The following is a 19,965-nucleotide window of genomic DNA, read 5'->3' on the forward strand; positions in this document are numbered from 1 at the left end:
ATAGACGGCGAAATACAACGTGTTTGGTATCACAACCTTCGAAGAGATTTCCTATATTTGGTGATTTTATTAGAAGTAAGAACAACTCTTGATGGTGTTCTAAATATTTTATTTGAAAGAAGTTACAAAGGCCTCAACAATGACTAAATAACAAGGTTGTCTTCTCGCCTTGGTATGAGATAGTATCAATGGCTATTTGATTATACTTAAATTTGATTATACTTAAATTTAAAGGTCAGTTATTATATGAAAGTAATTACAAAGATAAGAATGGTATACATTTGAATATACTTGAAATTTTTGTACATTTAAACTTGACATCTTTGCCAAGTACATTAGACAATCTTATATCTTTGACTTTATTAATTATTAATAGGTACTCAAGCTTAATATGTTTTCTAAATGAATTCAAAAACCTTACATCTTTGACTACTTTTTATAATACAGATTATTCAATCTTGATATTATTACCAAATAAATTAAACAACCTTATATTTTTAGATACTATTGATATTAGTAATTATATCAATTTGATATTATTATCAAATAAATTTTAAAAAACTTATATATTTGATAATTTTAAATATGTCACAATGGTTAAGCTTGACATTATTTCCAAATGAATTAGAAAACTTCACATCTTTAAATACCTTTGATAGCAATGATTTATTAAGTTTGATTTTATTCTCAAATAAATTCGATAATTTACTATCTTTGACTACTTTAAATATTTTAAGGTATTTAAACTTGACATTGTTGCCAAATGTATTGGGCAAATTCACATCTTTGATTACTTTAAATATGTCATGGTGCTTAAGCTTGAAATTATTGCCAAATGAAATGAAAAACCTTATATCTTTAAATATCTTAAATATTTGTAATTTCTTAATTTTGACATCATTTCTAAATGAATTAAGTGACCTCATATATTTTATTACTTTAAACATATCATGGTGCTCAAATATGACATCATTCCCAAATAAATTAAGCAACCTCACATCTCTCAATACTTTAAGTATCTCAAGGTACTCAAATTTGACATCATTACCAAATAAATTAAACAATTGCAAAACTTTACAAAAAAATTATATTTCTTGTAATACAAAAAGAACTATATATATATATATATATATATATATATATATATATATAATAAATAAATGACTATATCAATTTAGTTTAGAATTTCAACATTAAAAACTATGATGAAATAAACACAAACTTTATTAGAGAAATTGATTAGCAAATAAAAATAAACTAATACCAAATAGTACTAGATTTTCTTTTAGATAATTTAGAATATTAACTAATAAAAAAAAATAAACTATTACTTTTAAAAATATATTTCTAAAAATTGAAAAATAATCCTTAAAAATAAATCAAAATATAAATAATCTTTATTAAATATAAATCACAATTGAAATATTCTATAAGATAGATGTTGAAAACATCATATCATATATAGAATATATTTTAGAATTATATAAATTCTTTGAGTACATTTTACATTTTATTCATTAAAAAAAATAATATAAACTCTAAAGTAGTTTTAATCTAAATTGTGATATTCATGGGATATCATATTTAAATTAAAAATTACATAAGTATGTTTAGATTTTTTGATATTCAAATGTCTTATAAATTTAAATAATTATTTCTTTTCTTAAAATTCAAATATCTAAAACTATTAGGAAGCTAATATTCTTTTAATTTAATTTTTAAAATCAATATTTATTAACAGTATTAAGTTAATTTTAATCAATAATATTATGCAAATTAAGATTTCTGATTTAATAACTTTTCAATGAGATTTCTTTAGTGTAAAAAATAAATAAAAAATATTATTTCTATTCTTTATAAATTTTATTAAATTTATATCTTTGATTTTTATATTTGTAATATAAGAATATTAAAATAAAACCATCTTATTAGTAGAAGTATTTTCTAAAAGAATATGTAATAGTAAGTATAATTATTTTCTAAAAAATATATCTAATTAAACTTAATGATAATTATATATGCATGTTAAATAAATAACTAAGATATTTTTTAATAATATTTATTTAATTAGATTAATAAATATTCTACTAAATAAATATTTTTTTGTAATAATTCTATTCTTTTAAAGATTTTTTAAGTAAATTTATATTAAATTATAATTTTTTTAGTATTTTTTAAATAAAAATTTAATAGAATTAAATCTTTTTTCAAGTTTTATTTTTATATAATTTTTTTAATATAATATTTTATTTTTATTTAAAAATTAAATTTAGAAATTATATATGATATTAAAAAAAACTTAATAAATACACTCTTTTAATTTTAAAATTTTGCTTCTATATCTTTGTTCTATTAAAATTTGATTCAACACATACAATTATTAGAATAAATAATTTTTTATATTATAATAATTAATATTTAAAAAATTAGAATAATTTATAAATATATATATATATATATATCAAATAATTTTTTTAATAATTAAGTTATTTAATTATTTTTATTAAAATTTTTAATTCATTAATTATAGGATTTTTTAAATTTTTATTATGTTGATTTGGATATAATGATATATATATATATATATATATATATATATATATATATATATATATAGTTTTAAAATTAAATTTTATTATATTATATCTATCATAATAAGGACACTAATTGATAACAACTTAATACTATGTGCCATGGACATTAATAGTGGTATTAATAATTATGAAGATAAGATGAGTTAGACAAAAGTAAAAGTAAATAAATTTTTCAATATTTTTTGGACAAGTTTCTTAGAAGCTTTGTAGACTTAGATTTGACTTTATAAGTATTTGTAGGTAATTAGTAAGTTGGAAACTTAGCCAACAACTTTGCCATATGTTGTACATATTGACCACTTGTGGTATATGTTGGTCATGTGGTGCACATATGGAAAATTTGCCTTGTAATTTAGACATGTGCCTTGCAAGTTGGACACATGTCAAATGATCCATAGAATGTTGATATATAGCTCCTTAGTTAGATTGTATATATAGAGGTAAGAAAGAAGCATTCCTCACTTTTGTTAAGGTATTTCTTGTGTTCTTATCTTAGCTCAAGGATTCCTAGTCTCTTTGTATTTGGCAATAGCCACTCTAATTTCTATATTATATATCTTTGATATTTTTCCTTTTTTATTTTGAGTATCAAAAGAATTTATTGGTTCTTTAGAATTTTATTATGATGCACGCCCTTGACATTATGCTACCATCAAAATTTGACATATATTTTAAAAAATATAAAAAAAAAAATATGTTAAATATTTTTAACTAAAAACATTCTTTTAAAAAATATATTTTTCTAATATAAAATCAATAATAAGTTTTTTTATAATATAGAAAATTTAAATTTTTTTTTAAAAAATTATAGATTAATTTTAATAAATTTATACCTAAGCTAAATAATTATTTAATCTAACCATTATAAATATTTTTATTTAACTTTATTTATTAGTATGCAAAAACTTAGTTCTTATTGTTTTTATAGAAAAAAGAAATAAAATTTTGTTTTATAACTTCAATATATTAATAGTTAGAATTTGATTTATGGATAAGAAAGATAATTAATATAATAAAAAAATAATAATAATATCATTTAATTTATATTATTTTATTGACATCCATCTATCTATAATATATATAAATATATACATATATATATATTCTTAATTATTTGTATAAGTATAATTGAAGTTATGATTTTTTAATTTTTATTTTAAATTAAAGATATATATATATATATATATATATATATATATATATTTTAACCATATCAAAGATCAATACTTAATTTATTTTCTAAAATTTCGAATTTCAAAACCTGAAAACAAGTATTATAATTTTTTTTGCTTTATATACAATCAATAATCAAACTAAATTGAATGATTAAATTATGTTTTTATATATATATATATGATAGTAATATAATTATTAAATTATTAGATTTTAAATTTTTATTTTAAAAAATAATATTATTATACATGGTTTTAATCATTAATAATTTTTAAGCTTCACATATTTAATGTAATTAGAGTAAAATTATGTCAAATATAGTATAATTTCTACCATTTCAAATATTCAAGAGTTAAAGAAAAACATGTATGATATATGTAAAAAATAAAAAATAAAAAATATTGTTCTTCATAATTAGTGCTTTAGTATACTAGCAAAAAAAATTCAACAAATCCAACAAGTGAATAAGAAGAATAACTTATTTCACAGTCCAACCACACACTACTTCTTAACTAATAAAATTATTTTCTTAAAGACACAAAATAGTTGATGCACCTATAGAAAGTTAAACATACCTCAAAATTTCAAAAGAAGAACACATTGAAATTCGGATTTGATTATTTAAAGAGGCATGAATTAGAATTCATCAACACATTGCTTGTTATTAGTTTATATAGATATAATTTAACGATTAAGTTTGAACACCAAGAACAAAGAAAATAATACCCCTCAAAACGTTTCACATGTTGAACATCCATTGGATGATTGTTAAGGTGTGACCAACAAGCCCTTCCCACCCTTAGTACACGGCTTTGGGTGAGGTATGTTAAGCATGACCGTATCCCGCGGGGGGACCTAAAGCCACACTAAGATTAGGGTTTCAGAGGAGTTTGGAACGCGTACCATTGTTGTGGCGGAAAGGAGGTGAGCAAGCCATGGCTTCCTCGCCTGCAGCAGCGCGCATCATCTTAGGCTCGCAATCCCAGGACCGGCACGCCATTCTACGCGACATGGGATATACTGACTTCGAGGTTGTCACCGCCAACATCGACGAGAGCGCTATCCGCGCACCCGCGGCAGAAGACCTCGTGGTGAAGTTGGCGCATGCGAAAGCGGAGGCTATTCTATCGAAGCTTGAAGGAACCGAATTGCTGCGCAAAGCGGACGTGCCGGTGTTGTTGATTACTGCGGACCAGGTAGTTGTGCACGAGGGTGTCATCTTAGAAAAGCCTAAGAGCGCGGAGGAGGCGCGGAGAGTGATCCCGGGCTACTCTAGGGCGCCGGCAGTCACTGTTGGAGCGGTGTTGGTGACGAATTTGGACACCGGGGTGCGTGCGGGCGGGGTAGACAAGGCAGAGGTTCATTTCAATGAGATTTCAGATGAGGTGGTTGACGCGCTCATTGAGGAAGGAGAAGTTTTTTACTCTGCGGGTGGTTTGTTGGTTGAGCATCCCTTGATGTCACCTTTTGTCAAGTCCATGGTGGGAGGTTTAGACAGTGTGATGGGATTGTCAAAGGAGCTTACACAATCGCTCATCGAGCAAGCTTTGAGGAAGGATACCTGAATATGAATGTGTTCGCTAATAATTTTGCGCACCAAAATGTTGATTATTAATGTCAGCATAGAGTGGAGAGGAAAACCTTAATCCCTCAATCTACGCTGCAAGATATTTTTGAGTTTATGGAGGGTTATCGCAGCTGGGTTTGTATAGTCAGCATTTAAGCAGTCAGCAGCAATGATCATATGAGAATAGTAATGACATTGATGAAGTATGTTTCAACAGTGAGATCAGGCACTCAACGTCTTATTCAGATTTTTGTGCACTATCTAGATATCGTCTTGGTCCGGAGAATGCACCAAGTTTCTGACAAATGCGCAAGAACGGTTTCAGGGCCCGATTTGGTGGTTAATGCAACGAGATCATGAGAAGAGGTGAAGCTTGCAGCGAAAGAAAGCTGGTATCTCGGTTTAAGATGTAAAACTCCTAGGTTACAATTCACTAATGGACAGGAGAGACTGAGGAGATTAATCACATTTAATGAGGACTTTGCTTGGAAATGCATTGTTGATTCGCTAGTACGTTTAAGGGCACCTGTCGAGGCCAACTTTAATTGCGTTGCAGCGGATCAGTTATAAGCAGCTTGTATCGATACCAGTCCAACTGATTCTGAAGGTTTTTAAAATACTTCAAAAGAAGAATGGATCGTTAGAGATATTACAGCCTTCTCTGAGTGTTTTTTAAGTGACAGCTGTGCTAGCTGCAATATGGTTGAAATTTTCTAATGAAAGATCACCTAAGGAAAAAAGCATCCTGAATCAGTCTGGGGGAGAGCACAATTTCTCACCGAAGGGAAAGCGTATCTTGCATCAGTGAGTGGGGTAGATCGTAAGGTTTCACCGAATTGATAGGTCTCTCAGAGGTAACCTCTGTAGATGTAACCAATAGCTACAGTGTAAGTTTTTATTTTCTTTCAAGTGTTGCATGTCTTCCATGTTGAAGCCTGCATTGGGTATTACTTGGCTAAACAAAAAAATTGGTCGCGCTGAAATGAGGTTTTAGGCAAGAGAAGACGTAGTTTTGAGGTCCGAGGTTGGTATGATGGAATTAATGTGTTTGAAGCGCCTGCAAGTTGGCTTGCACGAAGTCCCAGGTCCCTCCTTCGAATGTGCTAGCTGTATGATAGTTTGGCTACAAAGAAGCTACACATGTACTTCTTACCCCTACTTTCATGATGTCAACCACGATGCTAGAGTAGGTCATTGGAATGTTGCGCAGATAGCAGCAGCTTGATGGCACCACTTTTCGCACGTAGTTCGGTATCTGTTGACTACATACACTCGGTGGCATTTGATTGGGAAAGGTTATTATGAAACCCTACACAAGGGTAGTGACCATTGCAAGCTTGGTAACAAACGGAGACTGTAGTTTCCCCAAATTGCATTGATCAGATGCGACGAAATCTTTGCCAATATTCGACAATCCCAAAGACCCATTGTTCTCGTTTAGCGTGGCTGCTGACCTGAAGAACTTTGTCACATTACAGCAAGTTCTCCAACTGTGCACATCCTCTTGCCACAAAGTGGCATCACTGGAGATAATGCTTTTACTGAGTACTAGTTTCCGAAAGGTCTCACAGGTTAAAGATTGTAAAATTATGATCATTTAGCATAGAATAAACACTCATATTTTTACATATACACTAATAATGGTGCACACGCCAAATGTAGAAATGCTGTTGCGGCCACAATTGTTCTACATTTTAGATGAATATCAACATCTTTCTTTTTTGTCTACTCAGGTGTCTTGCTAATTGTAGATCAAGTGCGTAATCCCTCTCAGTTTTGCTAGGACCCGGATGCATCTATGTACAAAACAAATGATACCTAAGTGGAGAAGCAAAGACGTAAACAATCTGACACATTATTCACGCACCATGGTGGCAAGCCAAGGCATGCTTCACCTTTGTGCCCATGCCCTTCTTCTCTTTTTCATAAAAGGGAAGTTCGCCAGTAATCTTCATTTGCTCAGCTCTGTCTTTTAACTCGGCGATTTCACGTCTCTTCATTTCCTCACGCTCTGCCTTTGCCTGGTGTAAACCCCATCAAAAAATATCACGTAAACATAATCAGAAACAGACAACATTGTGCCCCACGACCCAAAAACAGAAGGGTTCGGTCATAGAACGACTCTTGAACCGATCATGATGCAGTTAAAGAGTTTTAACTGTGTACTCTCTAGCAAATCGTCATCCAACCGCCACAACACTCTAGCAATATGAATTTCAAATCTGTCCAAACATATTGCCTCGGTAATACAGAGGCAAGTAAGAGAGCTTGGGATTGTTACCCGCTCGGCTTGAGTATGCGAGTCAGCAATGCCTTTCTCGCATTCCTCTGCAGCGTATGCCATCATTTTAATAGCTTCCTCCTTAGCGTTTGCGACGATCTTATCAGCTTTTACCTGCAATATATCGGCATAAAAAATCCAAACACTACAGACATTGCAAGCTTTCGTTTACAACCATAAACTTGTACCAAATAGTATAACGAAGAACGATTATATCGACATGAAACGTACCTCAGCAGCACGAATATCTTGCTCTACCTTGGCCTCCTCACGTTTCCTTAGCTCAATGGCTCTTGCTTCGTCCTTTATCCTCTTCTGCTCAATACTTGACTGCAAATCGTTTCCAAAAAATGAATAATTTTCTTCAAGGAGATTCGGATTCTCGATAATAGTTTTAAAGGGCTAAGAATGAACAGCTGGCCTACTACTAGCTCAATGAACATTCGAACTGGGCCGAGTGGATGTATCAACGCGAACAAGGCTTATCACATCCTACCAAGAAAATGTGCAGAACAAAGGGTGGGGGACCAAGACCTCGGCGGTAGCAGCCCGAGCCTCAGCCTTGCGAATTTCTGACTGCAAATAAGCATTAACTTCAACTTCCACCCTCTGTCTGTGAGCATTTGCCATTCGCCGATGACATGCCCATACCCAGGCACCGTTCCTAATTCCGTAAAAACTCACATTCAAGAACACTGAACTTGTATTTTTACATCAAATAAAGAGGAGAAGTGTGCTTGAATTATCCTACCAAAAACGGTACACAACGATTACATCAATTCACGAACAACGAATGAATCATCCTTGACCTCTAGGAGGGTCACATCTATCATTCAATTAGACTAACTAACCCTTGGCCCAGATTCTTACTCCTGTTTGAATCGAAACTACTCGCCATGGGTGCAGCGGTAGGATTAACCGCATCGGAATGCGCGATTTCCACCATTCTTCTCTCGTACCTTCAAAACAAACCCTATCACTTCTCAACTATGAAAAACCCAAATGAAAGACTTCTCCGAAACTATCAGAACCCTTGGAAAAGAATCAAAAGAGGTTGGATCGGAAACTCAAGAATCTATCCACTAGCTTCAGACTTGTTATTGTAGGTGAAGAGTTGGCAAATGGGTGCCCAGATCGAAACCAATTGAGAGGAATTAAATGTTCTCGGAGTGTTGCAGCAAAAGGCTAACTATCACAGTGCTCCTCCAGGTGTCACCACTCTGGGGTGCCAAGTGGTTTACCAAATCCTGGTTCTGGGGTAGAGAGCATGCGTGTCGAAATGTGACCCAACACAGGAAGTTGCCGAAATATCAACACATTAATATATATATAGATAGATAGATAGATATGTGTGTGTATGTTACTAATTTTATCCTAAATTTGAAATGGACGTTTCGAGTAATTGTGGGTTTTGGAAGAGAATGAGCTGGAGAAAATGTTTGGAGAAAAAATCAAGGGGACCAAAGAATGGTTAAATGGTAAATGGGAGAGTTTGTGGATGACACTCGTTGATCTTTTCATTGAAGTAGAAATGATTCCATTAAACCACAACATTTACTTGTTTTAATCACCACTTGCCTTATTAATGTTAATGAGTAACTTTTTTTTTATTTTCATATGTGTAATCAGGAGAAAACAACTTTAGAAGGCAGCTAAAATTTGAGCTCATGTCTTTTGTGCTTTGTGATTGGCTTTTCAATTTTCTATTAAACTTTCACTAACCCATTATAATATTTGATGATGCAACTACAGAACAAAACAATTATAGTTTAGTGAATTTTTCTAAGGAACTAATTTGGAAAAATAAAAATAAATAAATAATAAATGGCTAAACAATTGTTGTTTTAATTGAAATTGTTATGGTTTTACCAAATAATCAATTACTAATTCTAACATAAAAACATAAATTTGGAGCAATCTTGTACAACATTTCCATTAATCCACAAATTACACATCATCTTCATCATCCATTAAGAAAGTTGCATCTTCTCATAGATTCCACAATGACACTATATAATTGATTTTGCATTTCTCTAAAAATATTCCATCCTCCAATTCTCCTTGTGTGATGTTCCTTGCGTTCCCTCTAATATGTGTCCGCAAACTTGAAAAGTCATTCACAATTTAAAGCTTTCCTAGTAGATTTCCTCATAGGCAACAAGAGAACCGAACCAAGTTGTAACAAACTAGAGTTAGAGCCAGAATGTAGTCACTAACACATTACATGTGTAAATTGAGTTGTTTCGTACAGTGAAAAGAAAAGTGAATTACAAATCTGAACATCATCCTAACTCTAACCCTCAGTTGCCAAAAGGCAGGGTGACTACTTTTGATAACTAAAAAACCGCTGCAGGAAAGAGTTCAGTAGACCTAGGGAAGGCCAAAAACAAGTTACGACCTCTTTCAAACTCGAAATAATCAATGCGAAGGACCTCACAAACAACCGATGAGCCCTCTTCATAAGCGTCTCACACAGCATCATCAGGTACTAAGCCTGAATCATTCACTCTAAAGGTTGACGAAGAAATGATCACAACCAGACTATGGAGTGCCATTCTTCAAAAAAACTGAGTAGAACTCACAAGTTGCAAGAGATGTATGTCTCACATACATAAATAAGGCTTCGAAGGAGAGGGAGGTTAAGCCACCACAATCCATGAGAAACATAATCCATGATATTCGCATGGTGATGTAGACTAAGGAGCGGCCCAAAATGGTTTTCCAGTTGAATACAACGAAAACTTTTCAGTCTTTGTGCTATCCTTGGTCTGTGTTGAGGGCTCATCCTCATCTTCTCCGTATTCCACAAGCTTTAGCCCTGCTCAAATGTGAAGGATGTTACCATTTACCTTGACTAAACTTGAAAAGCAAACAAGAACATAATAGCTCGGAGCCATACACAAACAGTCACCAGCGCTCATGATACAAGAGAGAACTTGAACACACACGAATGTGATAAGGTGGGCAACTGCAACAGTAGGAAGATCGATGATTCAATCATCACAAAAATCTCATCCAGCAAGTTGAATTTCAAAATCGAAAATCAGGAAGGGGATAACAAGGAAGAGAACCACAAATAACAGTCAACTGGACAGTCTACCAATGAACATCAAGAGAAGAAAATACAACCCAAGTATATGACCTACATCTGCAAACAAGAGAGAAATAAATGCTTACCATCACGCTCAGGCTCGTGATCGTCTTTCTGAGAAGTTAGTGAAGCTAATTTTGGAGGCGGTGTACTGTTAACAGTTGCGGAAGCAAATTTGGGCGGAGGTGGAGGCATCGTAACACTTGCATTTACTTTGAAAGAATTCACCGCATCGTGTGCAGCGATTCCAATGTTTTGATACAGCTGCAACTACAGATGCAACAAAATCAATGAAAGAAAACACTCATTGAACCATGAATGAAGCGTGTCATGAGGCAGATTCTCCTTGCAAATCAACGCACTTTAGGACATCCTAGGTTCCCATTTGACTCTATGATATGAATAGCAAAGCAAAAATTCTTTCAGACCCATAAATAGGTAAAATCGTTCGTGTGGTAAGTAACAATGCCGTCGAATACCTGCATGAAACTGAAATTAAACGAATACTAGAGTTAAATGTACGGACACTTGCTGATTATGAACTTTCGTTAACAAGTGAAGCTTTACAACAAATCAGTATACAGCTAGGACACAAAAACGCTTCTTAGATTACAGAACAAAAGTTTGAAACACCTGCCCTCCCTCCGCTTATTAGACGCCTAAGCCACAACTCTCTTCAATTTTCCCTGTGAAACATAGAAAGGTGAGTCCAAAATGATGCCGCAGCTTGATGGCAGGAAAAATAATCATACCTGGCACATGCACCATGCCAGATTAGTATGGTTCAAACATATTAGACAATCCATCATCACTTGAGTTAAGGCCTTGCCAGAACCTTACTAGAACTGAAACAGGCCTTCGACCAAACTTTGAACATGAGTTAAGTGCAATTAAAAAAAAGAATTAAACTAGCATCAACTTCATCACAACAATTAGTGACACTTCGATATAGCAATCAAGTAGTTGCATTCTGGTCAAACTGCTGCTGCTTTGAGGCTTACCCACTTCTCTCAAACAAAGAAAATCACAACATGCGATCAATTGTATAGAGGAGAATCACATATGCAATATATAGAATATAATCCACGACTCAAAGGGAAAATTCATTAACAAAGACACTCAACACCCATATAAGCTGAACAAAACTAGCTCTTGGTCCAGTTCAGACCTGAGTAGCTTCTGCAGCAGCACTCTTTGAAGCAACCACAAATTCCTGAAACTTGCGCCGTTCCCTTTGTCCAGGGCCAGAGGAATTCTTCCCCACCTGTCGGTTGCTTTGCCCGGAGTAACTACCAACCAATGCATCGTCTGTACCTGGTGGAACAATCCCACCAACCCCAGAACCTGCCTTCACAGATACAGGAGGTGGCGGCCTCTGCAGCACTGATGTAACTTGTGGGAGAGGAGACACCTGAGAATAAAATCCGCCATATAACTCATAATTTGGGGCAGGAACATGGCCAGGGTATGAAGGGTTTGAATGCAAGGGCACTACCCCAGGGGCTTGGTAATACTGAGGAGTATTTGGAGGCCTGTAACTTGAATTTAAAAGACACTCCGATGCTCCTGTCATGATTATGATATGGCAGCAGAATATTAGTGCACTAGGTTTTTCTTTACTTAAAAACATGGGTCTTTCCAACTACAAGCAACACCAATGAATTTATGCATCCAATAACAGAAGTCTCGATAGACTTGCTGCAGACATGAAGAGGACTAATCGTAGAGAAATAAGCCACTATACTTCAAGAACGAAGAACCAAAGAACACAAGGTGCAGAAAGTCTGGTGGCATGCTAAACCTGAAGTAGTAACTCCTGGAACGTGCGCTGAGGAAGATGGTACTGACACAGCTGACACAGTACTTTCAATATTACAAGGCATTGAGATTGATTCTTTGGCTCCTTGTTCTCCTGACTTAGCATCTGAATCACTTCTTGGCGTGCCGTTACCATCTGTAGTAACGTCTAACGTTCCACCCTCCAGAAGTTGCTTGGGGGGAGGGACTGCCGCGTAATACTTGGATGGAGGACGCCTGAAAGCATTAGAAACAAATGCAAAGTTTTATTGGCTTGTGACACATGGATGCGTTTGGCAATTGAACCACGGAATTCAGAAGAAGCAATCCATCATATGAAAACAAGTCATCACCATTATTTTTTGTGAGCAAGCCTTACCAATCAATGAGAGAAATGGAGTAAAGTAGCAGTCAGATATAAAAATTACTATAAGGGAAAAGATAATGATAATGAACCAGTAAACCCATGACGATGCAAACTTGTATGGAGTTAAAAATAGAGAACCATAACACATAATCAACTATTATGTATGAATGAACATCAGTGTAGCTTACATGTTTGCATACGGGTCCATCAAAGCAAAGTCAGACGCAGCAGGCTGTGAAAGCGCACTTGAGGTTCCTAGCTGAGGACCTGGTAGAATTTCTGAAGCTTGAGGTTGTACACTTGAATGTTGGGCTTGCACCTGCATTGGGTATACATTATTTGTTTGCGGATAAGAAAAATGCCCCACACTGCCGGACACATGCGGATCTCTACCGTGATTGTAAAGTGATGAAGATCCATTGACCGTTGGTTGAGGTGTGGCAGCTCTGCGTCACAACATTTGAACGTCAAAAAGAATGGTAAATAAAAACAAGATCAAACAAACAAACCTTCAAAAAACCAACTACTACGTACTTATTAGAGCAAAAACTTCCTAGCAGGAAAATGCTGGTTAGCTGATGGACCATAGTAATACTCATAAACGGTATTAACATACTACACTCAAATACCGGATACATTTTCAAGAGGTAAAAAAGCCAGTATAGCACTGTAAACTCTGGTCCTAGAAAAGCAAATATACAAAAGAACAGATTAACTCCCGGAGCTTGTTTCAATAGGTTCATCGTTCAAACACAGCAGGAATTCTTGCAAGGACCAAGAGACAAACCTGAAAGAACTACTATCGCCACGAATAGTGTCCAATAAATTCTCTGAAAGTTTACGCGCGTCATCCAAAGCCTTGGAATTATCACTTGATATAAAAAGATGGAGGGGTTGTTGCGACTCTACAAGCCAATGAAGCATGTCAGACATCTTTGCAGACTGTAACAGGATTTTAAAACCCAGTGCCACCAAACCTCGTCCAATACTTGGAATAACATGTCAGCATTGACAATCCAGATGACAAAACATCAAGCACTTAATAGCGTTAAATACCTGCGCCTGTATGATCCAAGTATCCAGAGCCTTTCCCACGAATAGCAACAAGAGCTCCTGCCTGACTCATAATATGCTTAATATACTGATCCTGCAAATTTTGAAATCCCAAACCCCAACAGTTTCCAACAACACCACCACACAATTTCTCCCAAAAGTTTGCAAATGTTAGGTACTACTCAATAGATTTAATAACTGACATCGAAATATTTAAATAATGCAAAATAGAATAAAAAGGTGAGAAAGAAAGAGGTATCGACACTACGCTGATACACGATTTCCAGTTCCATACAACAGTAATTGATAATACGATAAAATAGACAGACTTCAACATGCTAGAAGAAATTTTATATGTAAACAAAGACATAGTAAAACCCAAACCACAAGTTGAGGCTTTTGAAACACTATATACAGTAACCACGAAGTTCCATTGATTATAACCGATTCTCAACCTAACAAACCATTTCTATCAGGGTTACAATCTTCTTTGAGCACAAAAACAACCAATACAAACAAAATATGCACATCGGAGATCGTGAGCTTCTTTATGAGATAAACTACTCACAACCCTCTTGTCAAACTTTTGTGATGACAGGCCACGGGATCTGCATGCCTGCTGATGTACTGATCATGTTTATCTACTCTACCTTTCTGCGGTCCATTTAGATCAAATTCTAACGGAATGATGCATTTTGGAACTTCTAATCAAATGCTGATGGTATGCATCGGTTACAATGTCGTAGAAAGCACAAGAATTCCAGTAGGAAATCAAAAGTAACGCGATCGCAACAAGAGGAAGCACTACACAAGTATGAAAAGAAAGGAGCATACCCGCAACCATACAAAATATGGATAGCAAAGCTCGCCAAAAATCTTTACTTATAAAATACAAAGGTTCCAAGTAAAGTACGTGTGTGCTCATGGACCTAGATACTATCAGGCAAAGGGCCCCAGGACTTACATTTGGCCCTCGAATTCGACCAATGAGATTGAATGATGGATCTGCCTCAATTCCAACGTTAATGACCGCAGTAAATGCTGGGCCTCCCTGTGGAAACAAGATTACAAAGTTAAGATACACAACAATTTAACAATAATGCGTAACAATACAACTAACGAGCGTCAAATAACACTAGATCTTAAGTACACAACACACCAGCATGAACAGAACGTTCTAGTTCCTTGTGAAGTGTTTTGAACGAAGCAATTCGCTTCAGTGATCGCGAGATATAAGATGTGCACTATACCCAGTAAGACATTGCCAGTAATGCAAAATTCCCAGCTGACCCTCATAAAATTTGACCAAAACTACTGCCTCAAACCAAAACTGACACTAGAGATACTTAAAAGGTACCAAAGGATTTAAACACAAGTTACTCACCTATGGGGCATGCACAGAAACTTACTCAAAAGAACGGCTCTAATATAAAACTAATTAAGATAACTACGCCTCAAGTCACACACTCAATGTAACTTGCATCCATAAGATGCGTAAGCACAAAAGACACTGATAAACAGTCCTAACACTATTAGGTAGATAGAGACTAAATAAATAATAACGACCCGTTGAGAACTCGCGCATGCAAAACCATTGAGACGTTAAAAAAATAGATAATAGGTCAGAGGCAAATCGACAGACTTGAGTCAAATATCTCTCGTAAAGGAAAAGAACAATTAAAATAAAATAAAATAAAATAAGTGAAAAAGAGACAATCATTAGAAGCGATGAACGCATTATTGCTTCTTACCAACCCATTCTGCAGTACTCCTACAGAGGGTGGGCCCTGTTTCATCATCTCCTCTACTAACGCTGCGGCTGCATCAACAGCTTTAATCCGCTCGGCAGTGTCTTTCAGCTGCCAATGGTTTATCACGCAATAATCAGGTCCTTATAATTTCAGAATACAAGCACTACAACACCTAAGCCCTTTCAAAAACTGTAACGAAACCGTGTTGACAACGTAACCGCATAATGCCCGTCATTGAAAAAGGTGGTTGCCGTACAGTACGAAAAATCGAGAAAACATGATACCTACCTGTACTCCAGCAGATATGTGAAGGTAAAGAGGTTTCTCCGATTCGGGTGGACCATTTGGTGGCCTAAATCGACCTCTGAAAAGCAACAACTTTAAAACTTAAACAAATATCTACAAGCAAACCCAAAACCTAATCTCCTAATAGTTTCAGTACGATCCAACAGCATTAATCAAAACACATTCTACAAATAAACCAAACATTAAAGTCACAAAAAGTTACCTAGTGATAACAACAGCTCCAGTTTTGGCTTGAATCTGCAGTAAATCAAAACAATTTTAGTCGTATTAGCTAGTAAGAGTTGTAAAAATGTAAATTAGAGTATATAAGCAAGATGGGGAAAATAATAATAATAATAATATGTAAAACTGTTCCTCACCTCCATACACAACAAAAGCGCTCAAATAACAAAAAATTAACGCAACTTTTAAATATTACCACCATAGTTCGTTCTGAAACAGTCACATCAAACCTGAGAAAGCATCTAAACCTCCGCGATATGATTTTTATGTGTTCACTTTGAAAATACTGTTAGTAAAAGGATTAAGGGCAGAGTCATACTTCCTCCTGTGTTTGTCGTTTAGTAAGCTTGTACCTCACGCTAGGATCTGCATAATTAATGACAATTTCTCGTGATATCACTTCGTCATGCACTTTACTTGGCAACATGAGCCCCTTCGCAACTAATTCCTGCAAATTCATTCGTTGTTAGAAAAGTAACAAGCAATCTCAAAGAGAACATATATAACAGTCTACATCAAGATCATGTAGTTAAATGCTATGCGCACAGGAACATGTATAACTACACTTAAATAAAAACGGCATACAGATCGAACCTGATTGATCTTCTGTACGACAGCCGCTGCTGTACTGCTAGGCGTCAGATTAGAAGCAGCAGACAAATTCATAGGTGCCATGGACATTCCCATATAACCACCCATCATGGACATCATGCTAGGCATCCCAAAAGCAGCCAAAGGGTTGGCTCCTCCGAACTGCATCATGCCAGGAATTGGCAAGGACACAGCTGCAGAAACAACATCCTCTGCAGGTTGATCCCACTTTCGTTTCTTCCTGCAGTTGTACAGCAGGCAACTCAAGTGTTATTGAAAAACCACCAACGATGTTCCGGCATAAATATGCCTCCGTTCAAAAACATACTCAATTGCGTACTGTCACTTCACCGTAATCAATATGGTATGATTCAGTGCTATAAATCCAACAGAGAACCGAGATAAACACCACTTAATCCTAGAAGACGCAATCACGCTTTTCATGACTTGAACACAACTACAAATTATACGCAGCCCAGAATTTGACCTATCTGAGGTCTCTGAAAGAAAAACTGTGGAGGAAGTTTGTTTTTCACGCCAGTATGGACATGAGTAACAAATATGGTTCTCGTTACAGCACTAGTCGATTCTAAAGTTTAAGTCGATCCCAACATTCAATCATTTGATACAGGGGGCTAAAGAACATCGATGGCCTGACAACTTTCCAAGCTTCTACGACCCAAGTTAGGAAGAAAAAAAAGAAAAAAAAGAAAAAAAAATGAAGACCAGAAAGAACCAGAAGAATCAAAAGACTACAGATTGTACGAAAATTGCATCTACAGCTGAAGATCCCCGTTCATCAAACAAAAGAGAGATCAACTGCATCGATTAGTCACAACATTGACCTTTCCATAAATTGCTGTCAAAACCCTAATTCTTCGCAAGCTGCAGAAGCAAAGGACCAGCATTCTCCGAAATATCACCTCTCGTTAGGGATACTATGATATCCATTCCCATGCATCAATCACTGCGAACACCTAGACTTGGAAAGGGAAATCGTCATCGGAAGCATGGTTTGGCTTGCAAGAGTCTGTCGTAATGAATACCTCAATTTCACAACTTCTCAGAGGCTACTGAAAACCTATTGGAATCAATCAGTGTTCCAATCCAAAAACCCTAATTCCAATATTTAGCACCAGTAATCCAACAAGGCCTTGAAAGGAGACCATCGAAGAAACTAATAGAGCACGTTAATGATCATCTAAAAAAGAGGCTGCCATTTCGGCATCGGGAAAGCCGTCATCAACACTTTTAAAACCCTAAAATTATAATTCCAGCATAAGCCGACGCAACTTTCCCAAAAAGTTATTGCAAATCTTCCTAAACCAGCGCTTGTATCAGATTCTCCGAAAGAGTGCTCCAAATCCACGCCTGTAGACGAAAACTATAGCTCAACCACAATCGACTGCTCAGAAAGAAAAAAATATATATATATATATGCACGTGTATATACGCCAAACCGCAGGCACAGACTAGATCCCATTCAAACGGTACAAATCTCCGATTGAACTTGCCTCTGCCGCCCAGCAACGCCTTGCTCATCCGCCATTGCTCCCCCTAACTTCTTTCTCTCTGATCTGACTACGATGCGTCGAATTACACTCTCCGCTGCCGCAAAACAAAAATTGAGCCTCCCTCCACACAACGCGAGCGGCGAGCGAGTATAGGAGCATCGGTTGGCCAACTTCCCTGGTTCAGAAGGGGTTGCTATCCAGTCACCCACTCCTTGCCAGCTCAATTCCACCTCAGCAACTGCTTCTGTCTAGCTGGAGTGCCACGTCTGCCCCTGTTCTTTCTGGAAGGTTTTCTGCCACGTTCATCGAATTCTTCAAGCTCCACATTCATCCTCAAAGCCCGTGGTCTTCGTTGAATCTAATTGGTAAATATATAGTCCGTGGAAAGAATATAGTATGGGTGAACAATACTTCCTTCTGTTATCAATAGATTACTGATGTCTCATAATGTCCATTTGTGTGTTTGTTTGTGCAAATATTCTGAATGCTACATTTCTATGGAAACTATGGAATATATGGAACATATGGGTGATATATATATATATATATATATATATATGCACTTCATTCTGTTACTTTTGGTGATTTTAGTTCTCATGCCATAAAAGAACTTGGTCGTGTGTTTGGTATTGTTGACAAGTTCTTGAAAATAAATAAAAAGCATGTCATGGTGGATATATTTAAAATTATAGTACAAAGAATCAAAAATATTAAGCACAAAATCTTGCTCATGGTTTTCTCTTGTAGTTTGCATGGTGTTACGTACAATAATAAAAAGTTAACAAAACTTCTTTTTTATGTATATTCATTGTAAAAGTACATATATGAATAGATAACAATGAGACTTCAATCCTGTCAATTTCTGTCTTATAACTGGTTATATATCAATTGGGTAATTTTTCATGATACAAATACAAAAGAACAAATTCAGTTTGAAGCAACATAATTGTAAATCATAAAAATGATTGTAAGGATTCTGTTTGATATTACATTGTGTAAGAATGCATAATATTATCTTAGTTAATAATTGTAATTACTATCAAAGCTTGAACTTACAGCAACACACATACAAGATGTTAACAGAAAAAAATACTTTTACAATTTTAATAATATAAGAAGAGTTTCTATGATTTGGTAGAAACATACATACATATATATATATATATATAAACACACACATATATATATATATATATATATATACAGACACACACACTAAAAGGAAAGATTTTAATGTTTTAGTTATTACTTTGTATTTCTCTTGAGATCATCAATGCAATAAAAACAGTACATTGTTGTTTTACTTAATTGAAGAAAAAGATTGTAAAAATAGTCGTACATGATTTTAAAATTATCTTGTGCAAGTTTCCATATATTATGAACAAGCATTATTTGATCAATGTAATGTAGATTTCAATGTCATACAAGCAAAGAAGTAACCATGAATGCTCTTACACTCAAAGCTGTCAAGCAAATAGTTGGGCAATGTGATGCTTTGATTTCAACCATTTTTGTACAACTATCTCAACTTTCACTGCTAATTCATCACATCCAAAGGGACAAAGTTTTTTTTTCCTGTGGAAATCAGTGGTTATCAATAAAAACACATTTACCAAACTATATAATGAAACAGCATAAAAATTTGTACTTACAGACAC

The 19,965-nt window shown here is 35.0% G+C and overlaps 3 protein-coding genes across 13 annotated transcripts; 1 reads left to right on the forward strand and 2 right to left on the reverse strand.

Annotated features, from left to right (window-relative positions):
• The first annotated feature begins 4,656 nt into the window (after window positions 1-4,656).
• Window positions 4,657-5,993, forward strand: LOC112280555 (uncharacterized). Its single transcript, XM_024516160.3, has one exon. It carries the CDS (start codon window positions 4,703-4,705, stop codon window positions 5,330-5,332), a length of 630 nt encoding a protein of 209 aa, XP_024371928.1. The 5' UTR covers window positions 4,657-4,702; the 3' UTR covers window positions 5,333-5,993.
• A 917-nt stretch (window positions 5,994-6,910) lies between these two features.
• On the reverse strand, window positions 6,911-8,739 carry LOC112280556 (uncharacterized). Of its 3 annotated transcripts, XM_024516161.3 has the most exons (5): window positions 8,486-8,735; window positions 8,150-8,279; window positions 7,847-7,945; window positions 7,616-7,729; window positions 6,911-7,355 (listed from the first exon to the last, which is right to left on the reverse strand). In XM_024516161.3, exons 2-5 carry the CDS (start codon window positions 8,243-8,245, stop codon window positions 7,194-7,196), a joined length of 471 nt encoding a protein of 156 aa, XP_024371929.1. In that variant the 5' UTR covers window positions 8,246-8,279; window positions 8,486-8,735; the 3' UTR covers window positions 6,911-7,193. The 3 variants fall into 3 exon arrangements, with proteins under 3 accessions (XP_024371929.1, XP_090105094.1, XP_024371931.1); XM_090248968.1 differs by having other exon boundaries at window positions 8,150-8,739; XM_024516163.3 differs by lacking the exon at window positions 8,150-8,279 and having other exon boundaries at window positions 8,486-8,734.
• Window positions 8,740-9,821: 1,082 nt separating this feature from the next.
• LOC112280027 (uncharacterized) lies at window positions 9,822-18,474 on the reverse strand. Of its 9 annotated transcripts, none has more exons than XR_016502172.1 (15): window positions 18,308-18,466; window positions 16,797-17,034; window positions 16,522-16,650; window positions 16,183-16,217; window positions 15,963-16,038; window positions 15,675-15,782; window positions 14,888-14,974; window positions 13,927-14,017; window positions 13,658-13,775; window positions 13,059-13,316; window positions 12,508-12,740; window positions 11,875-12,272; window positions 11,340-11,458; window positions 10,793-10,970; window positions 9,822-10,433 (listed from the first exon to the last, which is right to left on the reverse strand). XR_016502172.1 is itself a non-coding variant. In XM_024514934.3 (14 exons), exons 1-14 carry the CDS (start codon window positions 18,340-18,342, stop codon window positions 10,312-10,314), a joined length of 2,112 nt encoding a protein of 703 aa, XP_024370702.1. In that variant the 5' UTR covers window positions 18,343-18,474; the 3' UTR covers window positions 9,822-10,311. The 9 variants fall into 9 exon arrangements, 5 of the variants coding, with proteins under 5 accessions (XP_024370702.1, XP_024370703.1, XP_073388883.1 ...); XR_016502171.1 differs by having other exon boundaries at window positions 10,793-10,976; XR_016502169.1 differs by having other exon boundaries at window positions 10,793-11,392.
• Between the last annotated feature and the right edge of the window lie 1,491 nt (window positions 18,475-19,965).

Source organism: Physcomitrium patens, chromosome 3 (genome assembly GCF_059467195.1).
Source record: "Physcomitrium patens ecotype Gransden chromosome 3, ASM5946719v1, whole genome shotgun sequence".
Classification (NCBI taxonomy): Eukaryota; Viridiplantae; Streptophyta; class Bryopsida; order Funariales; family Funariaceae; genus Physcomitrium; species Physcomitrium patens.